This window comes from Psittacula echo (assembly GCF_963264785.1).
Source record: "Psittacula echo genome assembly, chromosome: 12".
In the NCBI taxonomy this organism is placed as follows: Eukaryota; Metazoa; Chordata; class Aves; order Psittaciformes; family Psittacidae; genus Psittacula; species Psittacula echo.
In genome coordinates this window covers 986,540-1,002,325 of record NC_137747.1, presented here as the reverse complement: position 1 = coordinate 1,002,325, position 15,786 = coordinate 986,540, and the positions used below count along the sequence as shown (strand labels likewise).

The 15,786-nt window shown below is 37.0% G+C and overlaps 1 protein-coding gene across 1 annotated transcript; it reads left to right on the top strand.

The window, feature by feature from the left end:
* Positions 1-1,620: 1,620 nt before the first annotated feature.
* On the top strand, positions 1,621-14,948 carry SPO11 (SPO11 initiator of meiotic double strand breaks; the record flags this gene model as incomplete). Its single annotated transcript, XM_080628119.1, has 14 exons — positions 1,621-1,709; positions 3,231-3,318; positions 4,118-4,311; positions 7,175-7,263; positions 7,947-8,013; positions 8,228-8,336; positions 8,865-8,951; positions 10,289-10,325; positions 10,547-10,656; positions 11,555-11,654; positions 12,244-12,281; positions 13,691-13,767; positions 13,968-14,079; positions 14,723-14,948. 14 exons carry the CDS (start codon positions 1,621-1,623, stop codon positions 14,840-14,842), a joined length of 1,317 nt encoding a protein of 438 aa, XP_080484245.1. The 3' UTR covers positions 14,843-14,948.
* Between the last annotated feature and the right edge of the window lie 838 nt (positions 14,949-15,786).

Here is a 15,786-nt window from a genome sequence, read left to right as displayed (position 1 = left end):
TTTTCAGCCTGGAGAAGAGAAGGCTGCATAGAGATCTTATAGCAGCCTTCCAGTATCTGAAGGGGGGCTATAGGGATTCTGGGGAAGGACTCTTCATTAGGGACTGTAGTGATAGGACAAGGGTAAGGGTTAAAACTTAAACAGAGGAAGTTTAGATTGGATCTAAGGAAGAAATTCTTTACTGAGAGGGTGGTGAGGCACTGGAATGGGTTGCCCAGGGAAGTTGTGAATGCTCCATCCCTGGCGGTGTTCAAGGCCAGGTTGGACAGAGCCTTGGGTGGCATGGTTTAGTGTGAGGTGTCCCTGCTCATGGCAGGGGGATTGGAACTGGATGATCTTAAGGTCCTTTCCAACCCTAACTATCCTATGATTCTATGATTCTTTTTAAATCTCAGCTTCCTTAGGAGCCAGGGATTCACGGCTCTTAGAATTGCGGGTTTATTTTTTCTTCAGAACACAAGTTTTTAACAGTGTATTGATAAAGATTTGAAACCATATCCCAAGCCTATTGTAAGACTTTGCAATGCTGAAGCAAATGATGAAAATAGTGTTAAATCTTTAATCTCAATGGAAGTCAAATTCTGTTTCAGGGAATGAAGCTGACTTTTCCACAGTGGAGTTGCACTGGAGCTGTCAGCTTTTTTCCAGCTACTTAGAACAGTCAGGAGAAGACATCTGATAGACAAAATGGAAGACAAAAATGGCTGATCGTTGAGATGAAGAAAGTCTTGATGAGCCATTTAGCGACTTTCTATCCAGTCTGGCAGGGGTTATTCCAGAAATCTGGATGCTATGGAGTTTGTGCTTAAATATCTGCTCACACAGCAGCTCCAGGGACAGTCGTGAGGCTCAGCCACCAGCGGGGTCAGTCAGGACAGGATCCTGCCAGGGTGGGCAGGGCCATACTCTCTGTTAGTGAAAGTGGGAAGAGCCATTGGTCAGTCAGGAAGAGCAGGAAGAGCCATTGGTCAGTCAGGAAGGGCGGGAAGAGCCGTTGGTCAGTCAGGAAGAGCGGGAAGAGCCGTTGGTCAGTCAGGGAGAGCGGGAAGAGCCATTGGTCAGTCAGGAAGGGCGGGAAGAGCCGTTGGTCAGTCAGGAAGGGCGGGAAGAGCCGTTAGTCAGGAAGGGCGGGAAGAGCCATTGGTCAGTCAGGAAGGGCGGGAAGAGCCGTTGGTCAGTCAGGAAGAACGGGAAGAGCCGTTGGTCAGTCAGGAAGAGTGGGAAGAGCCGTTGGTCAGTCAGGAAGGGCAGGAAGAGCCGTTGGTCAGTCAGGAAGGGCAGGAAGAGCCGTTGGTCAGTCAGGAAGAGCGGGAAGAGCCGTTGGTCAGTCAGGAAGGGCGGGAAGAGCCGTTGGTCAGTCAGGAAGGGCAGGAAGAGCCATTGGTCAGTCAGGAAGGGCGGGAAGAGCCATTGGTCAGTCAGGAAGGGTGGGAAAATCTTGACTTTGGTTTCTACAAAGATTTTCTGCTTTTTCTCTCTGGCCCCATGGTTTGAGCTCAGATCACGAGTGTTGAGCCCAGCACACAGAACATCATCTTCCAACCTAATTAATCTCTTTTGTCTCTTTTTAACAGGGCTTCTTCCCTTCCAGGCAAGTTGGACTGGACTGCACCAACCTCCATGGAGGACCACAGTGTGTGTTCCACTCACATGCCAGCTGGGAACAAGGCGAGCGTCAGGAAAACAAGCCATGAGAGCCACGTTCCTAGGTAAAGGATGTAGAAAATAGCACCCGTACTCTCTTTCTGTGGTAATACTGCAGTAGGCAGTGCACCATGGCTTGTGCAGCAGTGAGGAACACGCTTCCCTACAGAAACAAAGGGCGCTCGCACTGCAAACAGTATCTCCATTCCCTCAGAGCTCTCCAAGACATCTGTAGCTACAGACAGAAACACAGAAAACAGTGACAAAACAAACATGGTGAACTTCACTAAGAAAAAGCTCTCATTTCCTTTGAAGACTCTGTATGCAGTGTCTCAGCCTCAGAGGGTGGAGCAGACTGGGAGTATCTTAAAAAGTACATTAAAAGGAAAAGAATAATAATTATTATTATAATGACTTGGAGACGTTGTTCTTCATGGCAAGGTGTGGTAACTGCATGGCTTTAGCACCGTACAGTTCTGTGTTTTGGAGTGTGCGGGTTTATTACATTGCAGATTTTTATGTGTAATTGTTGTTTATATTGTTTCCTTGCTAAGGGTTCTATCATATTGCTCTTTTATGCTATTGATGTTGAAGATAATTTCTTGTGCTATACAGAAACAAGTATCTGCTCACACTGCATCCTGTTAGCAATGATCAGCAAACCCTGTGAGATATACAGTGCAATCCCTTCTCTGCTCAGATTTCCCTGTTAACTAAAGCAGAGTGAATTTTAAGCAGGCATACTTGGCCAGTGTTGTATGTTTGCTTATTAAAATTCAGTTAATCTCTGAAAAAGAGACGGAATATCAGCAGGGGTTACATGGAGAATTGCTGTCCTTTTCCTCCTATTTTGCTGCATGTACAACTTCTGTTGGCCAACAGAACAGGAAATTGGGATTGGAACAGAAATCTGGACTTTCAAATTCTGCAGCAAACTTTAAAGTACATCTGGAATATTGAGACATTCACAGTAGACAGAACCAAATGAATAAGTAAAATATTTATGAGTACCAAAGGAATGACACGTTTTAGATTTCCTATCTACATGTTCTTCCATCCATTTGCCCATACGTTTTTATTGTCTTCAGAACTTTAATTGTGCACCATAGCTAACTTTGCTTACCAATTTTACTCTTACCACTTGTTGCATTACACATTTTGCTCACCAGCCAACCGTCTCCTCTGTGCTTAATCAAACTTCTATTTTGAATATCGCAGTGAGATGTAGGATTTTAATTTGGAGGAAGAGACGATGAGTCTGAAAGGGAATCTTGGACTTGATTATGAAGTTATACAGTAGAAAATGAATTTTACATGTTGGCTGCATGACTGCACCTTCTTGTATTATCAGCACTGCAAAAGCTTCACTGATTTACCTTTGGAACCATTAGTCACTCTGTGCCCAAGTTTATTCATCTGAAAAACAGAAGAAATTTTACATAGTGTTTGTTGAATGGTTTTAATATTATTGTACAAAAGTGTTAGTAATACCAGTGGGAGATTTTATACAGATACTCTTACTAATAACATTTTAAAATAAAAGTTCAATACTTTCCAGAAATTGCTTTTGAAAAATGACAATCTAGTTTCAGCAGAATGAGCAGCAAGTGGAAGCTGAGCTACAAATTTAAGAAACAAATTCAGTTGATAGAAGAGAGCTTTAATGACACTTCAGTATTGTTTAAGGAGACTCATAGCTAGGCTTTTAAAAATAATTCTTGTCAATTTTGTAACAGTAGGATAATTCTTTTTGTGTGGTGTGCACTCATCTTTTCTAGTATATTAATGATAAAATTGGACTTTGCTGCTAAAACTTTAAGCTAAAATAAATTTTGTATATTCTTTTAATCTCTACCTAAACTTATGATGGTATACAGTGCACTTGTAATTTTAAGGAGAGCTGGAGTCAGATTGCTTATGAAAATAAAAAGCATCTGTCATAACATTCAAACCAGCCTACAGTTTTGCTGTAAGAGATCTGCCACAAGGTTACTTTGTCTTTTTAGGGGAAAGATACAAAGTTTATTCTTTTCACATTATATCTGTCAAGACTAAGCCTTCATATAATTAAAACCCTTAACTTTTTTTTTTCAGGGCAGCAGATTAAAAGGTTAACATGCAATGGTACAACAGGAAGTGTTTGTACTCTTGAACATTTTTTAAATCTACAACATTTAAAAACAATTTAGCCCAAATCATAGCCAAAGCCAATAATACATCATTTATAGTAAAACATTAATCATTAGTTACAAACCAGCCAGTTGGTCTAAAAGTTCAGCTGGTGAAAAATTTGATGGTTTCAGGATTGAATAGAAATGTACTTTTAATTGTGTCCTCAGTCACGCATCAGGAATGGAAAGTCAAAGATTTTAGGGAAACTGAGCAAGACAAAATTAAAAAAACCAAACGGGTTCCTCCACATTTTTGAAACAGATATATCTTTGAGCAGTTTTGGATTACATTATTTTTGTAGGATGGGGGACAGAAGATCGAAATTCAAAGTAGAACTAGATTTTATCATATGATCCATTTCATTAATTTTCTTTGTTTCAGTGCTGAAGTTCTTGAAGCAATAGAAAATGTTATTCTAGATGTACTTAAAAGCTTGGCCCAAAATAGAGCACCTGTACTCACGGTGGCTAGGCGATCAGATTGGAGAAACATAGAGTAAGTATTCTATATTTTAAACTCCTGCATTAAATTAATATAAATGCCATGAATATAAATTTTATTATGTAACTTCCAGAAAAGTTAATCACACATAGTTCTGTAAGTATTAGTATCAATAAATAATTTGACTTCTTAAAAAGTAATGGGCAACCACTCTGCATGAACAGGCATCATGTATTAAGTAATAGCAGATCATAACATAAAGCGGAATGTAAAATTACTGTAATAGGGGTTAGAAAGAAAAGGGGGTTCCCATAAACAATCATTTTGTGGAAGCAGTAGAAACCAGAAATGTTAAGTTGTATTAGAGTGAAAAAATCTGGTTTAGGCTGGAAACAATTACTAGCAACTGCATTCTCCAATGCCCCTTTTGTGCTTTCCTTTTTCTTTCTCTGATTTTCCTTATGGTATCTTATTTCTTAAAATGATGGTGCTAAACTTATCTTTTTGTTCTTCAAAGAAGATGCATCTCACCTTTTCCTGTTGTATTCCTTACCTGTGTTGTTTTCTAAATTCATTACCAGCCAAATAAAGCAAACCAAGTTTCTAATATGTTATCTAAATTTTAGCTCCTATACCAGCTTATCTAGACAGGATCAGAGCAAAAACAATCTGGCCTCCTATATAACACACTTTGTGATTTGCAGAAGTTGCTTGTGGAACAGTATTGTTCCAAAGAGCTCATTTAAACTGAAAATACCTAAAAATGAGGCATTGATTGCCTTCTGTAATACAGAAGCAAAAGGATAAAGGAAGACACAATCTATTTATTGTCTTGTAATAGCTTTGGATGTCAGTTAAAGGGTTAATGGATATTTAGATTGATAAGGTTACAGAAGTGCTTGTATGAAGCACATTTGAGGTTGAGAAAGCAGAGCAAACCTTCCACATGTAGCACTTTGGTGGAATACTTATTTAATGAGAACAATAAATTTCTGTCGATCAGAAAACCTGAGGGACCTGCAGGTAATCAGTTAATTGAAAGGCTCATATGTTCCAGGGAATTTAATAGTTTGTGTCTTGATAGTTGGACAAAAATGTTTCACTGGGATGTCTGTAAAATTAAAATACTGTAACAAAGTTTTGCAATTTTTGGCAATCTTCAGGGAAATGGCATTCCAGGTTAGAAAAACAAATGTGAGATGTTATTTGCCATCAGAACACAGAGGAGGGGGAAACGTTCAAATTAAACCAAGTTAACATCACACTATGTTAAAAATAAGACTCATCAATCACATTTTAAAGAGCTGAACCATTATTTATGGTGAAGAAATGTAATCTCAAATACGCATTTCCATTTATAGTGACCTATATTACCCTTTAATACAGCAGTTTTAAAATATTATAATAAAATTAGACAAAAATAAAAACAATATCAAAATGTAATACAAATGGAAGATAATACAGTAAATGGGCAGGTTTTTTCTTCTTTAGGCAGCCTTTTCATACTCAGTTTAAACAGCTGGAATCTGCTGCACAGGAACTAGTAGAAACAGAAAATGATTTCATGTTTGAAAAGTTCCTTGTAAACGTTTGTAGGTGCTCAAAGAGGTCGTTACCTGGGAATGTTGTCAGTTAGAAAGTAATGGAAAGAAGATTTTATAGAAACTACTCTGCTGGGGTAAAGGCAATCCTAAGAAGAATTGCTGAATGTCCAATCTAATCCCACTTTGCACTTGCCTTTATGAAACATCTGTGGGAGCCACACTGGTCAGGTTCTAAAGCACGCTGTTTTAAGGAGTGCTCCTTATTTAACCTGAGAGAGCAATCCGGCAATCTGATTACTGTTTTCCTCCCGTGCAGTTACAGTGTAGGGAATGTGCAATGTTGCAGCACAAAGGCAAGAAAGTTACTGTAAAGCTGGCAGGCAGATGCTCCTCTCTCTGTTATTGCTGTCGCTTTGCATTTGTGCACCGTGGTGTGTTCTGCCACCTAAAGGATGCACGGAGCAAAAGCTTTGATAAAGAAACATGATGTGGTTTTAGATAAACTATAGCCATTTTACCACCAATACTCTTTAAAAGTACAACAAAACTCTGAACTGGAAAATAATGCTTTAAAGACAGGACTGCCATAGCATAAGGCACTAAAATTATTTTAAGTAAAATAATGAAGTGTCCTTAAGAAAAAAACTGCTTCGTCTAGTGAAATGTACACCTTCAGACATGAAATAGTGAAGCACGAAATAGTGGAGCTCATTTAGATCAAAAACTGTTTAGAGAATAGGATGGACCATATTTTTGTTTCCAAAAGTTAATAATGGAATGCATTTGAATTACACTGATAATAATTTAAGAACATAAACTAAAATAATATTATTGAAATATGAAATAACACTTTTCATACATTTGACATGAGAAAGTCAGTGTCACAGACTCACAGACTCACAGAACGGTTTGAGTTGGAAGGGACCTTTGTCAGACTTGATTTGTATTCTAATAGTGAGTCACATTCTTTCCTGTTATTTATTCCTTTGTTCATGTTAAATAATAATTGATTCTGACACATGAACAGTTATAAGCATGTATAAAATACTTCTCTCTACTTTTGTCTGGACATTTACATATTTTAGGCTTAAATTCAGTCTTGAAGCATCTTCTTGAGAAACTCTTTCATGTTCTGAAGCTATTGCTCCTACTGAGGGCAGCTCAACAGTGTTTTTGGCAGATGATGACTACTGCCTGCCTTTTTCTTTTGGTCACTATTACACCCAAGTTGATGGTTTCTGTACCAAGTCTGAAAACACCACTGGCAAATTTGATTATAGGAGAGGGGTCTGAGTCTAAATTACCTTGCAGAGAACAATTTACATATTCTCAGGACATTTACAGTTTTATTGTATTTGTTTGCAATGTGTCAGATTTAAAGATTCCGTAGGTCTACAGATGATACCACATTATACTACAAAACAAATAAGAAGTGACTGCCCTAGATCAGCACCAAAATTTGGTAAGTTAAAAAAGTCCAAAAGCAGATTTTTTTTAATTATTCTTTTATTTTAGTTCAAAACTTTGTTAAGAAAAACCAAACAAACCATAAAATAAAACCATTATGCACGTGATTTAGAAGAATATAGAATCACAGAATCATAGAATATTTAGGATTGGAAAGGACCTTAAGATCATCTAGTTCTAAGCCCCCTGCGATGAGCACACCTCACGCTATATAACCTGATATTATGACCATCCCTTCAGCTTTTCTCCTCTCTATTAAATTATAGTGAGTGACAATGAAATGAATACAGCATTCTTACAGTTTCTACCCTCCCTGAATGAATATCAGCTGAAGGCATATTCAAAAGGTCTTAATGTAAAAACCCTTCACAAAGCTAGCTATTAAAGGAATTTTGGAATACAGACAACAGGCTAATTTCTTTTTCTAACCCAGTCATTTAATTTCCTGCCCTGGACAGCAGAGCATACATTCCCTCACTTAACTCCATCATATTTTTTCTAATTATGCTAGAAACTACAGATTCAATAGATTACTACGGTTTCCCTGTATTTTCATAGCACATTAAAATGTGTTTCAAAGTCTTCTTTATCAGACACAAATATGAGTCAATATAAAGACCAATTATTGTATATGTATTTCTGAAAATGGGTAAAATTTGTAAAAACGTATTTTTTCAGCTCTGATGCTCAAAATATTATCTATGATCTACAAGATGGTGCAGAGCAATACTTATGCAACTAAAAGGTAACAAACTACATTTCTGTAATGTCAAATAAAATTGTATTTTGAGAATGTTATTGTGAAAAAATAGCCTGCAGGATGCAGACCTGTAGGATAATGAATTTCTGTATGTAAAATATTTTAGGTTCATCTGATTATCTATGCTCTCAATAAAATTCTCATGAGCCTACAGCTGTTTCAGTATTATAATTACAAATCCAATATTTTGTCTTGATAGAGATATATATTATTCAGATACACTACTGTTTGGTAGCCAAAGTGTTGTGGACAACATAATCAATGATATTTCTTGCATGCTTAGGATACCTCGGAGAAGTCTACATGTAGTAAGTGGACTATTATAAACGTTTTTTATCTTTATTTCCAAATCATATAGATTGTACTGAACAGTGAACTATCAAGAAAATATATCAGTAGGAAATGCGTATTTAAAATAAAAAGTGTCATTTGTGCAAATGAAACCTAATTATGGTTTATCATAGCACTTGAAAGGTTTCTTTCTTCAGAGAAAATTCATAGAGTTTCCCTGCTCCAAAGAATTTGGGACAAGCTGCCAGCTAATGTCACAGGGGCTTTTGCTATTATCTAGTGAAGGCAGAGCTTAAACTTCAGAGTGCAAGACATCACTTTACTGTAATGACTCACTAACTTGAGGGTTAAGTGAAAATTTAAGGTACATCAGACAAAAACAACCTTTCAAATTTACTTGTATCTCATGCCTTAGAAGAATTCCTTCATATCTAAAAATGGTGGTGTTAACATAATTTATTGTAAGTATGCTTTTATGTCCATGATGACAGCAGCATTGCTTGGCATATTCCAATTTACTGTATACAACTTACCCTTTTTTTCAGCTGTCTACAACTAAAGGTTTTGTTGCTGGTAATTTAAGTTATACCGAGGAAGATGGTACAAAAGTGAACTGTACCTGCAGTGCAACCGTATGTATCATACATAGCATCTACCTTTGCATGATATCTTGCACTTCTTGTAGCTCAGGTAACTATATGCATTTATTACACAGACCTATGCTTGTGGCAAATTGCTCAACTGTATTGCAATTCTGAAGCTCAGCTATATGCTCACCAGGAATATATCCTTTGGATATGTTTTTTGCACTACCTTCTGCCACAGGAGCCTTGCAGAGGAAGGTGTATATATTGTGTATATTAGGCTTTATATCCCAATGTTCTGTCAAATGAGTGTTCTGAATCAAAGATGTCTGGGCACTCTGAACATACTTAATTTCTGTCACAATAGATTGATTATTTGCAGAGTAAGAAAACAAGTTAAAAGTGGTTTGAGGACAGGAGATTCAATTAATCTAGTCCTGAAAGATCTACAGCTTTGTGCAGAACATGAAAGCAGGAACAGAACTAAGGCTTGGTGACTGTTGTAATGATTTCCTGGGAAATCTGTTCATTGTGAGCCTAAGTGGGTAATTTCAAAATGAAAAGATAACCCTAGCTGCCTGTTACTTTTGGGGATTTTTCAAAGCAGAGTGTAAAGTTCCCCCTTATTAATGCTCTTCTACAGCTCTTCATATTTTCATTTGTTGAGTTGCTTCACCCTGGCACGAGAGGTGACTGAGCAGACAGCAGTAAAAACAGGCCACACACTTCAACACACACACACACACTCTGTTGCCAAGTTCTTTTTCCAGTTCCTGTTTTCTCATCCATATGCTTGCCAGATTGAGCCAATCCTAATATGAGGTATAAGGGAAACATTACTATGTCTTCAAAATGTTACTCCAAAATACGTATAAGGTTAATATATATATTATACATAATGTATACTTTATATATCTTATATATATTAACCTGATTTTATATAACCTAGATATACTCTAGATATATATATAGCTTAATAAAGGATTTAATGGTCTTCCAAAGACCATACTTAAATGTTTTAAGCCTGTATTAAAATTGAAATCTTTACACCAAGTTGACATTTTTTCTGGCTACAATGGTCAAAAATTAATCAAACACTGTTCTCTCTGCACTGACCATATGATGAATAATCTTCCGTGACAGTAGCACAAACACTTCTGAAAAGTGTCTTGCTATAAAAGGACTTTTATACAACTACACAGTAGAGCAGGATATGAGTGGTGGAATATGCTTATAAAGAGGTGAATATGTCAAAATTGATCTTGTATGTAGAAGATGAATGGCTGTTTCAGGATGCAATTGTGTCCTTCATTACCTAATGTTGTTATTTTTAAATATATAATTTTCTCTATTTAAAATGATTAATCTCATTTTTGTTGTTTTAGGCAGTCACTGTGCCATCTAATGTTCAAGGAATTAAAAGTATCCTTTGAGCAAGAACTCTTGTGTAGATGGAAAGAATAAAGTAAAAACAAAGAATATTCCAAGTTAAACAATGTTCTGGTAATTTCTTCTTTACTTGTTGGCTCTGAAATTGGGTCATGAACACTGATTTTGGCTCCAGAACAGGTATTTTAGAACATTTAGTTTTAATTGATTGGTTTGATGGATCACTTTACATGCAGCTAGCCTTAACAGAAAAGATTTAATCTCACATGCCAAATTTATGTTAATTGTAGAAAAAGATGCAACTTTTCAGAGACTCCTCGATGATGACTTCTGCAATAAATTGTCCCCATGTATAATGATTACGGTATGGATCTTACATTTCATATTGTCTAGATAGATGTAAGAATTTAAATAATATTCAGTATTATATAAAGTAGTGGTGCTCAAACTTGGTCCAAAGACTGTAATAAAATTAATATGAAACATATTTAACTATTTTTAATTTTATTATCCTCATAGAAATACAAGACATTCTAAAGACTTCTTTCCTCCAAACATCATCTTAGAGTTTAGCAGCTTATCAATGTCATGTGCTGCTGCAAAGTAGCTGCCCCACACGGTCTCAAACAGGCTTAACTGTTGAGTAACCTTTTGTCCTTGAGGATTCTAGGTTTAGCAAACACAAGTGAAAGAACTGGTTGATTTTGGGATTGTAATGAAAAGTTACAGAACCTGGAGAATTAATACAAATGTGTAAATGGAAAATGCAATACCTCCTTGTTCTGGGACACATCTGGCCCACAATGAGAAAAAAAACATGTCCACTCATCTAAGAGATAAACATTTATACTGTGCCACATTTTGTTCTGTTAGGTTCAGTGATAGCAAGAACTTATATTGTTTCACTAGTGTCATAAATATATTTGAGACGAAAAAAGTGGCCTTCTTACACCAGCTTATGCAGATATCGGGGTACATCTATATGTCAACTCCCTGACCTTACAAATTAACTCCTTAAGCACAGTATGATACTTCTGCAGTGCCTGTAATGTTAGAACATTAGAACATCTGCCTTGCTGCTCCCCAGCCTGACCTTCCTCCCTCCTCACAGAGCCAAAACAGGAGCAAAACAGCTGCTGGAGAAATATTTCTGCCACCATTTCATTTGTTTGCTTGCTTGCTTTTAAATGACAAATGTCAACATGTATGTACTCCAGTGTTGTTTTAATTAATATAAAAACTGTCTGCTTGTATTTCCTTAGGGAAGAGGTATACCAGATCTTAACACACGACTTCTGGTCAGAAAGCTATGGGATTCTTTTCAGATTCCCATTTTCACCCTTATGGATGCAGATCCACATGGTAAATCTGTAGAAGTTCAATGACATAAAAGAAAAGATTTATTTACAATGTCTTTTCTCACTTTTATGGAAAGGCACTGAGAGCACAGAGATCCAACACGATCAGGAAGTTCCTGATTTATGCAGAATGTATTTAGGAGGATGGAAGGAATTTAACTGAAATGTCAGTACTGGCTTTACATTCCCACTGAATATACCGTTACCGTCTGCGATGATTTGTTGTGTTTTGACATATTGATAGGAATCTTACCTTGTACCTAAAAAAGCAATAGTATTGAGGGATACGGGTTACACACTACAGATAGACACATTTGTGGTGGATGTTGGACAATATGTGAAAGAGCTGATTATCCTTGGGTTTTAATTGACTATGCACAGGCAGCATGAAACATCGACCTGTATAAAGATGACATATTATGCTCAAATTCTGATTATTTTGAAATAGTCTAAAAATAACTGTAATCCATAAAGAACCAATCAGAAAGCCAGAATAGTTACACCATAAAACCGAATTTTTTCAATGCAGTCTTCTTACACACACCCAGTGTGCAGGTAAACTGACACTTGACATTTGGTACTCTGCAACCCAGGTGTAGAAATAATGTGCATCTACAAATACGGATCTGTGGTGAGTATAATTTTTCCACTTCAAATACATAGCTTTGTAGGCCTACCCTTGAAGCTGAAACATATGAAATGTTACAGAAATTGTTAGAATGCCTTTTATCATTTTGTTTCAATATAAAGACACAGTTCTTAGGCTTTGCGTCTCTGCAGAAATGCTTCTTCCTGCAACAAAAAGAAAGCGGCTGACAATGACAGGTGTTTCATTTAACTGTATTTCACCATTTAACTGTATTTTACAGTTTTTCCTTGCTGCACAAAGCAGCTTTCAGGCACTCCAAATAGAAAAGTGCTCTCCAGTTTGCTTTGTTTCTGCCTTAGAAGAGAAATGAAGACTGGAGGGACCTTGGGAGGAGGAGGACATAGCTTGTGAGATGGGTGATTCTCCACAAATATATGTTATGTTGGTAAAGGTTTTGGTCTGGGGTGTGAATTTGCTTATGGATCTATGTGTTAGTGTGGAACATTACAAAAAAATAGGCAAAGGAAACAAGAAGGCATTATGCTATTAAAGATTTGCTAAAAGATGAAGGTACAGGAAGACCATGTGGAAGGCAAAGGACAGGAGCTGGGTGAACTGTTGAGTACACCTTCAGCTCTCCTGTAAAGGTGTGTACACTGATAAAACACCATTTTCCAGGACTAAATTAAATTGTCATCTTCCTTTGTAAATTCATTTTGTTCAGTTTCAGAGCAATGGGTGTATCAAGTGAAACTAGATTATGTCAAGTTCATTTCAAACAATGGAAGTATTCCTTTATACAACATACAATCTGTGATAGTTTGCTGCAGGGTGCTGTAGGGTGCTATAGATGACAAAAGTTTTCATGGATTCTAAAAGCAACCCACCAAAATAAGTATTACAACACCACCACCACTTCTGGCTCAGAAAGTAGGAGTCACAAACCATTGGGAGCATGGAGGAGTATTCTGAAAAGTATCATTAATTGCTTATTTGTTTTTACACTTTTCCCTAAGATATTTGCTGTAGCCATGATACTGGGCCATTTGGGGGGGCTATTTTTATATGATGTCATACTTTCCAGCCAAAAATATCAGAAACTTCCAGATTTGATTGTCATTGCTCCTCCAGGCTTAATTTTGTGTTTGTTTTGGCAATCAGTCTCAAATTCCCTGTGAAAACCAAACCAAAGCTATTCAGACTAGACCAGCCTAAATGAGACTTAAACGGGTCTAGAATTTGCCATAGGCTGATGGGTGCAAATCTTAGCAAAGGAATGGTTTCTGGCAAGGGGATATGGTAAGCTTCAGGTGTCTTCTCCGACACCATTCTGACAGTGAAAATACCAAATTATCTTTGTCGTAAATCTGACCATGACCTCGGAATACAGATATCTCAAATAATTTAAACTAAAGCTCACTGAATGTTATAGTTGACCTTTCTTATTTTAGTCCATGTCTTTTGAGGCCCATCATCTCACCGTTCCGTCTATAAAATGGCTTGGTCTCCTTCCATCTGATCTCCAGAGGTTAGTTATTTCCCAAAAAGAAATAGAAGCATTCTTCTGTTTCACAGACAGAAAATGCAATCTGACTTAATGCATAAAAAGAAAACCGACATTTAAATCCATTATTCTTGTCATACATTATTGTGGCTTAATATAAAGAAATAAGTTGGAATAAATATTGAAGTGTATCAGAAAATCTAACAACTTTATTTTCTTTTCAGATTAAATATACGCAAAGACGCCCTGATTCCATTTACAAAGCGGGATCAAAATAAGTTAGCAAGTATACAGAAGAGACCTTACATTGCTTGTCAGCCAACATGGAAAAAAGAAGTATGCATAAACCCACTGTTTCCTATTCCTTATTTTCAGGGGACAAAACCTATCCTCTGCAATCCTGTCCTGCTACATGATGACAAACTCTTAGTCTAGCAGAACCAGCAAGGTTTTGCTGCCTTCAAAGGGAAATCCCATACCCTGGGATGTCTCTCTCAATCAGTAGGCCAGAACTGGCAGCATTTAAAGCTTTCCTGCCATTAGTCTTCTGATGATCACAAGGGATTTTATGGCTATCCTAAATATTACAGAATATATTACGTCTTTACAAGTAGGGGAATGCTTACAGCAGCTACTTACTCACTCCTAGATCTCTAATCTTGCCTGTAGCTTTTAAAGCATCTATCTCAATTCAGGCATATATTGTGTGAAATGGTTAGACAGAAAGACAAGGTCTTTCATACCTTCTCCTCGCTGGTTATCCTAATCTTAGTAATTGTGATACTGTGAGGTGCACACTACAGAACGCAGGAGCATATGATAAACTGAATCTCAGCTCAGTGACGGGGATCTGGGAACACCATTTCCAGTAATACTGATTTTACACATCCAACAAGTGCAACTCTTACTTATTAACTGCCTACCCCTGAATCAGGCTGGGCAGCATCACATATTAATTTGTTGGTTTTTTTTTTTTTAGCTGGAAATTATGGAAGCATCTAAGCTGAAGGCTGAAATTCAAGTTCTAACTTCTCTTTCATCAGATTACCTTTCCAGAGTCTATTTACCAAACAAACTGCAATTTGGTGGGTGGGTATGAATGCTTGTTGGCAAAATGAAATGCTTTTCCTGTATTATTTTGTTGACTGCTCTTAGAAAAAAATGTAGAGACAGAGGAACGAGCATGTGCCAGCTTCCTGCTAGGTTTCGTTATCTATGTATTTAGATTATTATTCTTTTTCCTCTTTCAAACCGTAAGAGAAATTATGATTTACAGACTACTGTCACTTCTGTTCTGGGGCTTCTGCCGCATACCAATGCCAAATGCAATGGTACAGAGACAAAAAGATAATGAAATATGTTCTTTGTGGCCACAAAATGTTAAGTTTAAAAAAACATACCAAGGAATTGCTTTGCTTCCTGTCTTACAGCACAAGATGATACTGTACCAACCTTTTTAAGAGAGTAAAAGGCTTTGTTAACAATATATTGCCTCCTTTTGGAAATCATTTTAAATACAGGATTGTGGCATTTTGTGTTCGCTGTAAATTCAGACTGAAAAGTCAGAGATAATTGTTCATTAATGCATATCTCAAGCAGCTATAAATGTTCCAGCAACCAAATTACTGTTTGTCTTCAATGAAAAAGTAAGCAAGCAGATGTTGCCGATTAAGAATTTAATAAACAATCCTGTTAATGATGCACATCGTAACAGAATCCGTTGTTCATTTTCTTTTAGTTGGCTCTAAAACAGTCCAAAGGAGCAGGAAACTGTGGCGATTAAAGTGTGCAATAAATTTTAGATGAGGAAACCAAACTGGCTGCAGAGTAAATACTCCAAAAATGATCTACAGCCACCTCCGCGGGTGTTGCTGACAGTATTCTAATAGCATTTTCAGGTTTATGTAGTTGGGTTTATTTACTACTGTTCCAGCAGTATTAATTCAAAAGGAATTAAAATTCCTTTTCACCTACTGCACAGCAGCGGTGCTACTACCTGCTAGTACCTCATACCGCCCATGAGCACCACGCGGGTCAGAACGC